At 56.9% G+C, this 14,603-nt stretch overlaps 2 protein-coding genes across 5 annotated transcripts in view; both read right to left on the bottom strand.

The window, feature by feature from the left end:
• ARHGEF17 (Rho guanine nucleotide exchange factor 17) overlaps window positions 1-5,392 on the bottom strand; it is a 57,885-nt gene extending 52,493 nt beyond the window's left edge. Inside the window, exon 1 of one of the 2 annotated variants that reach the window (XM_067750235.1) lies at window positions 1,747-5,392. In XM_067750235.1, the coding sequence (XP_067606336.1) occupies window positions 1,747-4,950 (3,204 nt within the window). In that variant the 5' untranslated portion in view covers window positions 4,951-5,392. The remainder of the gene's footprint in view (window positions 1-1,746) is intronic. The other variant, XM_067750234.1, reaches the window with a different exon arrangement.
• A 2,747-nt stretch (window positions 5,393-8,139) lies between these two features.
• The window catches only part of P2RY6 (pyrimidinergic receptor P2Y6), a 59,126-nt gene continuing 52,662 nt past the window's right edge, over window positions 8,140-14,603 (bottom strand). For all 3 annotated transcript variants that reach the window (XM_067750271.1, XM_067750272.1, XM_067750273.1), the window contains exon 2: window positions 8,140-13,923. In XM_067750271.1, the coding sequence (XP_067606372.1) occupies window positions 12,903-13,889 (987 nt within the window). In that variant the 5' untranslated portion in view covers window positions 13,890-13,923 and the 3' untranslated portion in view covers window positions 8,140-12,902. The remainder of the gene's footprint in view (window positions 13,924-14,603) is intronic.

Here is a 14,603-nt window from a genome sequence, read left to right as displayed (position 1 = left end):
GGGGTGGCAGGGCTGAGATCCCTGTTCCACATGATCCCTGAGGATCACGTGGGACGTGGAGACAATATGATGAGTAGACCAGGAGCCAATTCTGCAAAAACTCCCACCTCCTCTCTGGGTCTCAATGCCTCTTCTTAGGAACAGTCCCCCTCCCCCCAGTCTCCCCGAGTCCCTTGGTTCACCCCTGCTCTCTCCCAGAGGAGATAATTATAAGGGAAAAGCACCTGGGGATGGGGCCCCTGGCAGGAGCTGCCCCTGCTGTCACCCTCCCCCACCCTGACATTCCAAAGACAACTGGCACTGGAGTTAGGGGCACCTGAGCCGCCCTACCAGGCTCTCAGAAAGAAGGACAGGTCCAAAATGTCCCCTCTCCCCACTCCCTGCCTACTGACTCTGCAGCCTCTGTGAGAGACACCAGAGCCAGGACCGGGGAACTAGAGACAGCAGAGAGAAACAAAGAGAGAGAGAGTTTAGAGGGGCCGTGAGGGCACTGAGAACCGGCAGTAACCAAAGTAGTCCAGGGTTTAGGGTTTCCAGGCACCTCACTCTGGCAGGGAACACAGTGGGAGCACAGGCCACGGCTGAAATAACCCCAGGCCATCTCCACTCTAAGCCCAAAATCCAGAGCCTCGAATCTAGCTTCCAGCTGGGATGCCACGGCACCACACTGCCGAGAACCCATCTGAACCCACAGCCCAAACTCCAGGGACAGTTGAAGCCAGAAGGAAGAAGTGGAGGCCGAGAGCCTCTCCCCGAGAGCGAGTCCCCCGGGGCCTGGGGTCTGACAGGGGAAGGAGGAAGCATCTCAGAGTCACCAGGAAAGGGGTGGGGTGGGGAGAAGATGCAAGCCGGCAGGATGGGGGACCAGCGCCCCCATCCTGACCCAGAGAGGCAGCCTTGCCTGTGGGGGCCAGAACCACTCCCAACCTCTCTCAAGGCCCCTCTTTGCTGAACTTCAGCAGCTCCTCCCTGACCCTGCCCTCCCTCAGAGGTACCCATTCTAACTGGAGGAGGCTTTAGCAGATTTCAGGCCCAAAGAGTGTCCCAATTCCAACCCATGGACTCCCCACAAATCTGTACAGCACAGCTGGAAGGAGATAGAGGCACCACCTTGTCCACAATCCCTCTGATTTTACAGATGGGGAGACTGAGTCACACAGAATAGCCAGGGCTGCCAATGTACTTTATGGAGCCCTCTCCACTACTGCATAAAGTAACGCCTTGTACCTCTCCAATTCTCCCAGGCCCAGGCTCAGACCCATATTTTCATCTGACATGGGAAAGCCACATTAGTAATGGCAAACCCATGTCAACTGTGGGCCCCTGAGCCAAACATCCTACAAGGGGTTTGGCCAATAAGGCAGCAAGGTTTTTGAGAAAGTTCCATCACCCTCACATCTCCTTATGTATTGATAACAAAGAACCAGATAGGAATCTTTAAAACCAGCCCCTGAAAAACATCTAAAGGACCTGATTAGAACCCTTTGTAATTATCACCCAGAATACCTTAGAGCAGATAAGAACCTCTGACATTAGTACCAGCAGAAGCCTGAAGCCTCTGGGGCCTGAGAAGACAGGAGCCTTGTGTCAGTAACACTCTTAAAACTGCCTGGGCACTTCCAGAACCAGAGAATCTCCCTCAGACCTGGGCACCTGCCCAGTGAGCACACTCAAGAGACTCCTGCATAAGTCACTGTCCCTGGCCCTCCTTCGTCCCCACCCCAAAGGCCCCCCACAAAGACTCACCACTTGTGGCTTGCTGCAGCACTTGCTGGCTGGAGCAGGCTCATCTGGAGCCCGGACCGTCTCAGGGGGCTTGGCCTCGGCAGAGGGCGGTGCAATCGGAGTCAAGCAGGGCATATCCACTGGCACTGGGGCAGGGACCTCACTGGAGTGGAGGGTCAGCACGTACTGCTTAGTGGCGTCCTCAAGAGATGGTGCCTGCAACGTGGGGTGGGCTTGGGCAGGGAAGCCCATGGGCTCTGGTACAGCCACGGGGGGGCCAACGGAAGTCGGTGGCTCAGGCACCATGATAGGCGTGAAGGTGGAGGGCACACTGGCATGACGAACATGTTTGGAGGAGGGTCGGGCCCGAGACAGGCTGCCAGCCTGGTCCTGAATGCCCTCCTCTCTCGGTAGCTCCTGATGACTGCTCCGAGCTGGGCGCTTCTTGGAACCACGGCGGATGAGCCGTGGGGACAGAACATCAGCCAGTTTGGGGTCAAGGTGGAAGTCACGGTGGGCAGTGGAGGAAGCAGGCGGGGCCTCAGGTAGGGCCATCTCAGACTGTGCCCGGCCCCTGGCAGGACTGGGCTCTTCTGGTTCTGCCCGCCGCTCTGTGAGGATGGGCTCACTGCTGGACGGAGGCAGCATGGGCTCGACCTCTCTGATGGGCTCCCCTCCAGGGCCCTCGAATCCAGGCCCAGCCAGCTCCCCACGGCGGCTGGGGTCACTCAGAGATTTCTTCTTGGGGGCTTTGCCAGCAGCCCTGTCATCGACCACACACCCTAAGGCACCAGGGCCCTGAACAATGCTCTGAATAACCTCTTGATATCCCTTGCTCTCTTCACTGCCCACAGACCAGTCACTGTGGCCGCTGGTCAAGCCCTCGTCCACAGCTGGGGCTGCCGGAAGCCCTGTCTTGGGGCTCAGCGAGCCCAGGAGGTTGCTATCCACGGAGAACCCAGAGGGCTCCTCAGAGGGGGCAGCCCGGTGGCGCTGTGGAATTGGGTCACTCAGAGATCGGTAGGCCTCACCTGCCTCCCCATTGCTCAGTTCAGTCCCACCAGGGCCCGAAGGCGGGGCTTTGCGTCTCCGGCGGAGGGCACCTGGTGTGGGAGGGGTATCAGAGGACACCAGGGCCCACCCTCCCAGACTGTCTTCAGCCCCAGGGCCATGGTGGTTGGTCTGGGCTGAGGATGAGGAAAGGGGTCGCCACACCCCTGCGGTATCCAGGCTGCAAAATGCTGAAACAGGAGGCTCAGGGTCTGCCCCAATGCCCTCATCTGTCAGACTAGACTCAGGGCCGGAGAGCTCTTCCTGGGACCGCTGCCCTCGGATCACGTCTCCTGCCCAGTCAGGACTTCCAGGGAGGACATCACTTCCATCATCCTCCTGGGCACCCATGCGCTGGATCTTCTCAAAAACCTGACGGGCCTCTTGAACATACTGATCCTGGACGACGAGGGGCAGTGGATCCTCCTCGGCACCTGGGCCTGCCAGCAGGAGTTCAGATGAGCTGGGCTTCAGGGCACTGGTGCGGAGTAGGCGGCGGGCCATAGGCTTCTCAGAGCAGGTAAATGACTTTGCCCTTCGAAGGGTGGCCGTCAAGTCCTTCAGTGTGGGGCGGGTGCCAGATGATGCTGGGGCTGGGGAGGGCATGGGCTCAAGTTGCCCTACAGAGCCACCTGCTGATGGCGAATCTCTGCCATCTAAAGGGCCGCTCCCAAGGTCCTCATGTCGCCCACCAGGCTTTCGGACCCTCAGCTCTGAAAGGTCTGAACGCAGGAAACTGAGTAGCGTCAGGGTCTCTGAGGCAATATCTGGATTCGACAAGGACTTCCGTTGCCGGCTCTTGTCCAGCTCCAATCCTCCATCCCTCAACGCTCTCGTGGTGCCCACAGGTCCCTTGGTGCGGGTTCGAGCCTGGGGCCTTAGAAGCCCTTCCCCAGCTCCAAAGCTAGGGGAGCGATACACGCCCCAGCTCCCAGAGCTCCGGCTAGCCCACAGGTCCTCTTCTTTGAGAGTTTCTGTGCTGGAATAACGGCTGCTACCACGGGAGCCTGCTGGGCTGGCCAGGTACGTGGGAAAGCTCACCTTGGCCACGCGGAAAGTTCCCCCCACAGTGTCTGACAAGGACCGAAGTCCTTCTTGGGGACCTGGTCCACAAGGAGGAGAGCCAGTACCCCACTCCTGGGGTCCTTCCTCCCTAGGGGCTCTTGGAGATGTTGGGGGATCGGGGCTCCTGGCTCCCCTTGCCGAGTCCATGCTGCCCAGATTTAACCCATAACTGTCTGGGCTACAGTCCTTATCCAAGAGGGAGCTTCTAGGCCTGGGCCCCGGCCTCCCTCCCCAGCAGTGGCCGCCCTCACCGTCTTGGTCCTCGTCACTACCTGAGGAGTGGCCGCCGCGGTAGGCCGGACTCTGCGCCCCGGGCTGCGGCGGCGGCGGGCCCTCCTCTTCCTCCTCGCTGGAGCTGGCAGTCCGACTGCTGCTGACACGATAGGAGGAAACGATGGAGGAGGAGGAGGAGCGGGAGGCCCGGGCCCAGGCCTGCGGTTGGGAGAAGCTATGCCAAGAATGTAAACCATCCGCCGGACGCTGCGCTCTCTCCTGTTGCTGCTGCTGCTGCTGCCGCCGCCTCCTCCCCTCGGTCCCTGGGCCCGGCAGCGGCCGCGCCGAACGCAGGCCCGCCAGGGGGAAGCACGTCCGAGGAGGTGGCGTCGGTGGCTGCCGGGGTTCCCGGGTCGTGGGCTCCCACGCGGCACCGTCGGGGCTGGGCGTCCCCGAAGCCTCAGAGTCGGCACTGGGCCGCCTGGATCCAGGGCCACCAAAGAGCTTGCGCATCTCGGTGACGCTGGGCCAGGCCCCGCGCGCGGCTCCCTCCGCCGCTTCTTCCGCGGCCCCGGGGGAAACGCCCCCGTCTCGGGCCCCAGTGGCGTTGTCGTCCAGATGCTGCGCGTCGAAGCGCCTGGAGAGCTGGCGCACCGACGGCGAGAGGCTACGGAGCGGGCGCGGCTGCGCGGGGGCGGCCGGGGGCCCAGACGCCAGCTTGGACACGCGCCGGGAGGGCTGGCCCGCGACGTCCGAGACCGGCCGGCACGAGGCGCGGCGCCGCAGCCCGGAGGCGTCCGTTGCCTCCTCCCTCGGCCCTGGCCCGCCGCTCCAGCGCTCCAGCAGCTTGAACGAGACGCTGCGATAAAGCTGGGGCCGGGGCGCCCCGTCCGCCATGGTGGCGGCACTCACTCTGGGGGGGCTGGCCTCGGGGAGCCGCGGCCAACCCCCCCTGCGCCCCCGCCCCAAAGGAGCGCAGCGGCCGGCGTCCGAAGGCCTGGGTCCCGCAGCCGCAGTGCGAGGCGGTTAGCGGGGAAAGGGTGCAGGGATCGGAGCACAGGTTTATCTGCTGCGGCTCAAGTTTCTGCGCCAGCGGGCCGCATCGGCTCCATCCCGCGCGACCCCTCCCGCCTCAGAGTCGACTCCCGGGCCCAGCCCCCGCCTCGCCCGGTGCGACCCGGAGCATCGCGGCCCGACCCGGTACTGGCTGGATCCCAGCGCTCCGTTCCTCCGCTCTGCGCCCGCCCGCCAGCCGGCCTGCCTGCCTCCCCTCGCGCTCCCGCTCCGGCTCCCGCTTCCTCCCTCTAGGCTGCCTGCTCCTCGCTCCCTTTTGTTGCAAATAAACTTTCTGGCGGAGGAAAGGGGGTGGGGGGCGGGGCCTCGAGCCCAAAAGAGGGGGTGGGCTCCCGGCGCTCTCTAGTCTGGGAATCGGGAGTGAGGGAGAGGGGAGGGAATCGGGGAGGAGCGGAAGGAGAAATAAGACTGCTTGAGCACAGGCTGACTGAAGCGACCCTCCAGATGAGCCCCTCGGGAGCTCAGCGGGCAGAGCTGACCCCCATCCCCCCAGCACTCGCTGCAACACGCAAACTCTGAGTGTGGTCGGCTCCGCAGGCGTATAGTCGGGGTGGCGCACCCTCTGCATTCGGGCGGAAACGCCTCCTGCCCAAGGGACCCCAACATGGCAACCTCGGACCCACAAACTCTCGTACACAACACCGACACTCAGGTAAAAGCAGAAACACTCTCCCAGCCGAGAGACTCGCCTCCAGGGGGAGCGGTGCGCGCCGCAGACCAACCCGTGCGCTTGCAGCTCCCTGTCCCGCCCCTTCACCCCGCCCAGGCCACGCCTCCTACCAGGTCCTTCGCTGCGAATCCCGCTGTAACTGCGACCGGGTCCAGCCCCTGGCGCCCCCAAACGCCCCGCCCCTCCCACCTCTGCGGCCAGTCCAGCTCTGACTGTCCCCCCACCCTCCCCAAGCCGCTCCAGGGGCCCCCACCCTTTGTGACCACGCCCCCACGTTTCCAGCCGCGCGCCTTGTACCCCGCCCCCTCCTTCTCCAGCTCTCTGGGGTACGCGGCTCTAGCGCCGTCTACCGGCCGGATTCGCCCACCCCCGTGGAGCCTTGGACGACTAAAGCTGCACCCGCCACCAAAAAAAAAAACAAAAAAAAACCCGGAGAGTTGGGAAGACTTCACTTCCTTTACTTCCTTCTAGTCGTTAACTAGTCCCTTCAGGAGCCGTTTCAAACCTATTCCCTTCACAAAGTGCACTGCCCTTCCTTCGACTTCACACACAAAAGGCGCTTTGATGGGAACGCCCTCGATTTACCACTGCCGAACCTACACTCCTACCTGACTCCCATCCGCCCTCCTGTCAGGCAAGGTGTGGGTGGCTTCTACTGCTTCACACCACCCTTGGAGGTAGATCTTACTGCCCCTTCTCTGTGGGTCATGAAGAAGAACTTTGACCAGTGTCAAAGTCAGGAAATGGCAGCTCCTGGTATGACTCAAATTCAGATTTCAGGAGCTTCAAACACCATGCTTCTCCAGACAGCCTGTGCTGGTTCCATATCCCTGATGAGCCCCCAGCAGTATCCTCCTCCTCCCTGGGCCTGGGATCAGCCTCCCCAGGAACAGCGGACACTCATGTTACCCTTAGCCCAAGAGGACTGTGGCTGAGCCCCATTAGCTAGGAGGCCCTGGAAGCAGGAGGCCCCGGTCCAGATGAACAGGCAGGGCTGGGCGTAGGGCAGGAAGGCAGACACTCAGGGATTGCCTGACTACCGCATGAGACACGGAGGACTCAGCGAGAACCCCAGGGCCCTGCTTGCTGCTCCCCTTGGGTTGTGGGAAATAACTAGGGAGAAAGCTCTTCCTCTTTGAGTTGAGACCAGCCTCCAATAAGTCCCTCAACTCAACCTTACTTCCTCTCTGTCTCAAAGGGGCCAGCGTATCGCTCACTCTTCAATGGGAAATTGATAGCAAGGAAGAAAGCTCTGTCTGGCCTATTGTCTCTCTGCCCTTTCCTTGCTGTGTGACCTTGGGTAAATACCTGCACTTCCCTGGGCCTCAGCTGCCTCATCTGAAAAGTATGGAGTGGATTTAGGTTTCCCCAAGGGTGCCTCTCTCTGACTCTATTTGCAATCAGACTCTTGTCTCTTCTAGGTTGTTTTGGTATGGTGGGGGGGACCCTCATCCTGGAAGTCACTGCCCCCCTCCAATAATAGTGATGGCCCTTGCCATCTGAAATTGGTAATTTTCCAAGCTCTGTCACACCTGGTCATTTTCTGTCTTCACGTCACTGCTGGGATAGAGGATAGAGGTTTTTATTCCCAAATCACAGATGGGGAAGCTGGTGGAGAGGAGCAGAGACAGGTCACAGGCTCCCAGCGCCCTGCAGTTTGGCCTTGAGGTGGGCTCCTCAGGGCCTTTGGACCAGGAATCCCCTTGGTGGGGAGGGAGGGTGTTTAAGGAGCTACGCTGGGCCTCCACCCAATGGGAAGCTCACCCAATCAGAGATCGGCCTGGCTGCTTACAGATGTCATGAGTGCTCCCCGCACCAGCCCCTTCTGATTCAGGATGAGACAAAGTCATCTTCCAGGCACAGAGAGGGCCTGGGTGTTTTTAACCCTCAGAATATTCATCTAGAAGGGGTCTGGAAGCACTGGGTGCCAGGGCGGACAGCAACACTAAGCCGGGCCCAGTGCAGGCACCCTCACAGATGTGACAGGTGGCCCTCAGCATGTTGCTCTTTCCCTTTGGGCCTCAGGCTCCTCACCTGTGAAAGGGGAATGAAAACAATAACCCATCTACCCAGTGAGTTGTGGTGACCCAGCAATATCAGGGCTGTAGAATCCCTTGGGGAAATGAAGATAGGAAGATTGTGATGGTCACAGTCAATGCCAATGATGGGCCTCAGGCACTTACCAGGGAGAAAGATGAGGAGTGAGGGGACTCCAAGAAGCAATGAGCTCTGGACAGGAGCTGTCTTAGGGGGAGTCTGGCTCCTAACTCCGTTCCAAAGTCAAACAGAATTGACCCGAGATGGTCCCCTTTCCTGTATAATTAGGCCTCAAGTGCACAGAATTGGATTATTTGTAACCTTTTATTCATGACACATTCTTACCAGTTATTTAATTGATTCCCATCAAAAAACAAAACAACTAGGGCCTTTACAATGTTCTATATCTCATTATATAGTTCTCCCACCACTCATTCTCCTGCTGCTTTCCCGCCACCCACGGTTACCGTCACCTCCTGTGTTCAGCATTCCCTTGCTTTCCTTTTCATATAGTTTTAGTGCATCTGTGTATTCCTTCAAAGTATATATTTTCATTCTAGTTATTTAAAACTTTATAAAAAGGGCATCTTGCTGTGTATAATTTTTTGGGATTTCTTTGTACTTAATATACTGCTAAGATTTATCCACTTTGCATGTCGGTATAGTACATTCTGGCTGTGTGTTAACATTCCAATGTGTGAATATAGCACAGTGTATTCATCCACTCTCTCATGGATGGGCATTTGGGCAGTTCCAGCTGTTCGTGCCTGTGAACAGTGCAGCTCAGTGTTGTGCGTGACTTCACGTGCACATGCGCAGAAGTGCTGGAGCAACAGCTATGCTGTTGTTCAACGTTGGAGAGGCATTGTCAAGCTGGGGTCGAATACCTCTTCTATGTTTTTTGATGATGTGTTTCCTTTTCAGTGAAGTGCCTGTTTGTGTCTCCTGCCCATTCTTCTCTTGGGTTATAATACTCTTTTGTACTTTATGAAAATTATGCCCTAACTTTTCCACACTCCATACCTCTGGGGGCATAGGGAGGGCTGGTAGTATTAACGTTATTTTACAGGTAAGGAAACAGAGGCTCAGAGAAGTGAAGGGGGCTTGTTCAAAGTCAGAGTCAGAAACAGCCCTTCTGCACTGAGGCCCAAAGTCCTCAGCTAAGAAACCTTCTCTTCACCTCAAGCTGGGTCAAGGCTCCCCTGGTCCTCAGCCTCTATTGGTCCCTGACCATTCCAGGAGCTTTTTGTCTCCTTAGTGACACCTTCCTTGTCCCCTGGCCCTCTTTATGTTCTTCTGAGCTCTCCTTCCTGGTTGTAATGATCCAGATATGTATGTGTTTATTTCATTATTGCCATCCTCCATCAGGCTAGGAGCTCACTGAGGGCAGGGACCCAATGCTCAGCATGATGCTTGGCATACAGTAGGTGCTCAATAAATGTTGTTTGCTGGATGAACTGTTTCCTTGTCTGCACCCCCAGCCCTTGGATTCTGAGGGTTGGCCTGGGTCTGAGCTGGAGGGAGGAGCCAGCAGCATCCTCGCTAGGACAGATCCAGTGCCCCTGGGCTTTTCCTGCTTGGCATGGAAGTCTCCTGAGACAAACCCTGGTTCCTGACTCTCTGGCTCCCCCATCTTGGCCCTGCCCCTCTGACTCCCTGTCATCAACTTCCAGCAGCCAACACTCACGGGTTTCCTGTCTTGGAAGCTCCTTCCCTGGGCCTGGCCTCCTTTGGAATCTTCCTCTCTTCTTCCCCACCCAGCATCTCCACTTCTTCCCCTCCAACTGCTCCTTGACTCACCTACCTCCACTGCGCCATCATGCCACCATCATTCCGAAACCCCAGGCTTTGACCCTCTACCTCTCCGGCTCCTCCTCCTTCCCAGCGCCCTGATGCTAGAGTTCCCAGGACTCTATCCAGGCCCTCTCTTCTTACTCTCTTCCTCAGGAAGCCCATCCACTCCCTCAGCTTCAAGCCAAAAGTGGGATGAGCACTCCCCAGGCTTTGCCACTCTTCTAAGAAGCCTTCCTGGTGTCTCCAGACCCTGTTGACTCCTAGCTCCTACTTAGGTGGAGGCCTCAGCCCTCCACACCAGGCTGGACCTTGTCCCCCTTCCAGTCCATGACACTGCCTGGCCTCCACCGAGGTCCACCATCTCAGTAGGCATACTGAGTAAAGGGATTAGTTCTGGCTGTGGGTAACAAAGGCCTGAAAAACTGGTGGCTTAAAAAAGGTAGACATTTATTTCTCTCTCATGCAAAAGTCTGGATTCAGGTGACCCCAAACTGGAATGGTCAGAAACGCAAGCTGCTTTTCATGTTCCAAGATGGTGCTCCAGCTGTGATGTCACAATGTAAGCAACAAGAAGGGAAGGGAGGCCGGACACCACCTGTCTCTTAAAGACATTCCCTCCTCCCATATTAAACTGCCTTAGGGCATTTGGCTTATATCCCATGGACCAGGAGTAATTTATCTGGCCACACCTAGCTGCAAGAGAGGCTAGGAAATGAAGTTTTCATCCTAGGAGACTGTGCCTAACTAAAAGAGAATTGACATTGTGGTTGGCACAACTTCCTAGGGGTCCCCAGTTACTAGGACTGGGTGGGGCAGGTGGGCACTTGGAAGTCAGGTGAAGAAAGGAAAGGGGAGGGAAGGGAGGGTGAAGCAGGGGAGGATCTAGTATTTGGGTTAGAGAAAGGCTGTGTGACCTTGGTAAGTCAGTTCCCACATCCGGGTCTCAGCTTCCCCATTATAAGGTATTACAAGGATTAAATGAGAAAATGAGTATACCACACGTTGCATGGTTCCCAGAATGCACAGAGCCCGGCCTATGGCCACTACTGTCCTTGTGGCTCCCCAGTGCTTCCCTGGCCGGCAGCCTTTTCCTCTCTAGCCCTGCTAACCCTCCAGCTTTATATCAGGCCACAGCCCCGCCTATCCTTCCTCCGGCAGCCTCCATGCCTTTGTTTGTGCTGTTCCCTGCACCAGGGAACACCCTTACCCTTTTTCCTTCAGTGTAATTACATCTATCCTTTAAGACCCAGCTGCACCGCTCCTTCCCCCAGGAAGTCTTCCGCAACCGCTTTGGTCCCTCCTGCCCCTCACTGCACTCCACCCATGTCTGTGTCGTCTCTGTCCCCATGCCAGCAAGCAGACCTTCCCAGAGTAAGCCCCTGCCCTGCCCCTCCATCACTGAGAGTGCTCTGGGTTAAAGTGAGAAGGGAGAAGGGCGGTGAGGAAGAGGAAAAGAACAAAAGGAGGGGAAAGGGAAAGAGGAATTCGAGCCCCTCAAATGGTGCTTGGAATCCCTCCCTGGTCCTGGCATGTAATAAATGATTTTTTCCTTCTTATAGGAACAGATGGGGCTCATGGATTATGGCTCTTATTCTCAAAAAAGTGTGCTGAATTTTTTTTTCTTAAAAGACTAGCTGCCTCCTAGCTAAAGGAGGAAGAAAAACCCTTGCAACCTCCCCTGCTTAAAGCTCCTTGTTTAGAAACCTCCTATGCCTATTCCTAGAGACAGACCCTAGAGGAACTTGTGTGAGCAAAAGGCGAAACCATTATAACAGTAACATTCATTGCATGCCTACTATGTTCCAGGCGTTGTTCTAAGTGCTTTGCACATATTAGTTAATTTAATCCTCACAACTTTACAAAATAGGTACCATTATTACTCCCACTTTACAGTTATGGAAGTTAAGGTATGAAGAGGTTAAATAACTTCCCCAGAGTAACACAGCTAGAAATGATAGACCCAGGATACACACCCAGGTGAACTGGCTCTGGGGTCTGAACCCTTTATGCTATTCTGCCTTGCAAGGGAAGCTGGGAATGGAATTTACCTGCGGCCCACAATTTCCACTCTTGGAAAAGTAACTAAGGGGTCGCAGTTCTTGGCATCCTGCTGGGACAGTCATCTGGGACTGGCTGCCGCGCTCAGCCTGGGCTGTTGGCGGAGGCCCTCTGCCTTCTGCTCCCCCATCTCTTACTCCCCCGTGACAGGCAGCTGAAGAGCCTGGTCTCAGATGCAAGATGGGTAACACCTGGACTGCTTGGCACAGCATTGCACTGTATGGGGACTAAGAACTAGTCTGTCTTCTGATGTCCCCACACATCTACCTCGCTGTGACCCAAAGAATCAAACTGCCTTCTGTCCAAATTGTCAGCCTCTCCAGCAAGGACACTTTCAATGGATTCCCAGGATGGGCCGGGGCCTGGTTTGCCCCCTTCCTCTACCAGCGGCAAGCACACCTCAGACATTACTGTGGAGTTGAACTCCTGCAGAGCCCTCCTTGGCTGAAGAGCCTTGGAGATTAGGCAGGGCTAAAAGAAAAATGCTGAAGAAGTTGTACAGTCCTTCCCCTCCCTGCCTTGTCCCTCTGCCCTTTCCTCTCTCCGCTCTAACCTTCTAAGGTGGAACGCTCCCTTTGCCATGGCTGGCTCTGCCAGTACTGGGTCTGTGTGGCATACTAGCAGCCATGGGCTGGCCACATTGTTCCACAGGAGGAAAACTGAGATCTGGGAGGAGGGAATAAGGAATGGAGGAGTAGTGAGCGGGGGTGGGGCGGGAGTGTGTGGAGATGAGGACAAGGAGCAGAGAGGACCAAATGAATGAATGGAACACAGCACATTCCCCAGAGATCTCATATTCATCCCTCAAAACCCAGCTCAAATGGCCCTTCCCAGAAGCTCTCACTTACCCCTCCCATCTTCTCTTATTCCCTTTATTGGTGACTCCAAAGTATGCAGCATACTCCTCAGTTACAGTACATGCCGTACTATATTTTTGTGAGCAGCTTAACTCTCTCCCCAACTCTCCACGGCTTCTTGAGACCTTCTGGAGAACCAGGCCCAGGCTTGTCTCTCTCTGTACCCACAGGGCCTGGTTCAGAAAAAGGGCTTAATAAATAGTTGCTGGTGAAGTTTTGGGGTCGGGGGGGGTCTCTATGCCCAGCTGAGCTAAGCTCTAATTCTCTGCATGGTTTGGGGCTGGTGGAGCTTTTGATGCCCCAGCCACAGTGGCAAACACAATGGTTGCCCAGACTCCACGTGTCCTGCCCCAGTGGACTCAGCGACCCTGTCGCTGCCACTTGGCTGTGAGTTTCTGTAGCAGCTCATGTGGCCGCTGGCGGAACTTCTTCTGGGTAAAGTAGAAGAGGATGGGGTCCAGCACACTGTTGGCACTGGCGAAGGGCCGTGTGCCCTTGTAGGCAGCCGCGAAGGCCTCCAGCACAGGGCAGGGGAGGCCAGGCGTAGAGCGCACCGCCAGGTAGGCTGTCTTGGTGATGTGGAAAGGCAGGAAGCTGATGGCAAAGGCAGCTGCCACCACCACAGCCATGCGGGCTGCCTTGCTGCGCCGCTCCCGGGCCACAGGCCCTGCTGGGCCGTCCTGGCGGCACAGACGACGGGCCAGGCAGCAGTAGCAGGCCAGCAGGGCAACAAAGGGCAGCAGGAAGCCGATGACTGTGAGGGCCATGCCATAGGGCATGTAGTGGGTGGCCAGGGCAGGTGGGCTCAGGTCATAGCAGACCGTGCGGTTACGCTGGATGCCTGTGGCAGCAAAGAGGGCTGTGGGCAGGCACTGGGTCGTCACGGCCAGCCATACAGCCCCACACACTAGCCAGGCAGCCCGGCGGCCCCCACGCTTGTGCCAGGGGGCCAGAGGGTGGCAGATGCCTAGGTAACGCTGGAAGCTGATGCAGGTAAGAAAGAGGATGCTGCCGTGTAGGTTGGCGTAGAAGAGGAAGCGGACCAGGCGGCAGGCGAGGTCTCCGAAGGGCCAGTGGTCGCCTTGGGCATAGTTGTAGATGAGCAGGGGCAGGGAGCAGGCATACAGCAGGTCCGCCAGGGCCAAGTTCAGGGTGTACACGGCCGTGCGGGTCAGGGCCCGGCGGGATGTGCAAATCTGGGCAATGACGCAGGCGTTCAGTGGCAGGCCGGCTGCCAGCACCACCGAGTACACGGGCGGCAGCAGTAACCGCTTGAAGTTCTCTTGGTAGACGCAGGTGGTGGGCGGCAAGCCCAGGGCCTGGCCTGTGTCATTGTCCCATTCCATGGCTGTTCAACTGGACTTCCTACATTCAGAGATGCTGGGGAAGCAACATACAATCTGTCAGTGGCCACACTCATTGACCACCCAGTAGGCCCCTGTCCCTCTCTGGGCCTTGATCTCCCCACCTGAACCATCTCTGATACTCACCACCCCACGGAAGCCCTCCACAGCCCTCACTTTAAGGAAACCTGGAATACTATAAAGCTCAAGCTTGGGAGAAATCCAATCCACTTTCTTGCTGTAATATTCACTTCCTACCAACCTTCTTGGTGAACTTCTATTCATCCTTCAAAACCCTAGTCAAATGTCTCCTCTGTAAGTGAAGATTGACAGACTTTGGTTTGAATCCCAACTCTGCTACTTACTAGCTGTGTGAACTTGAGCGAGTGATATGATGTACCTTATCTGAGTCTCAGTTTTCCCATCTGAAAAATGGGGGATTGATGTACCCACCTCAGGATGTCATAAGGTTATATGTCATATGTCAGGATGCCATAAGGTTAGAGGCACTAAATCATGCTATGCAGGGCTTCCCTGGGCTCCCTGGAGTTTGGAGATTGTGGTCATGGTGGGCCTGCTTGTCTATCTCTTCCCCACAGACTGCGAAGCTCCTGAGGAGAAGTGCCGGGTCTGGTGCCTCTCTGTATCTGAGAGCCCAAAATTGGGGCCCAGGGCAGGGAAGGCCCTGGTAATTAATTAATCAGCATGAGTAGAATG

This window comes from Pseudorca crassidens, chromosome 9 (genome assembly GCF_039906515.1).
Source record: "Pseudorca crassidens isolate mPseCra1 chromosome 9, mPseCra1.hap1, whole genome shotgun sequence".
In the NCBI taxonomy this organism is placed as follows: Eukaryota; Metazoa; Chordata; class Mammalia; order Artiodactyla; family Delphinidae; genus Pseudorca; species Pseudorca crassidens.
The sequence above is the reverse complement of the archived record's forward strand: the minus strand, read 5'-3'. Positions and strand labels throughout refer to the sequence as shown.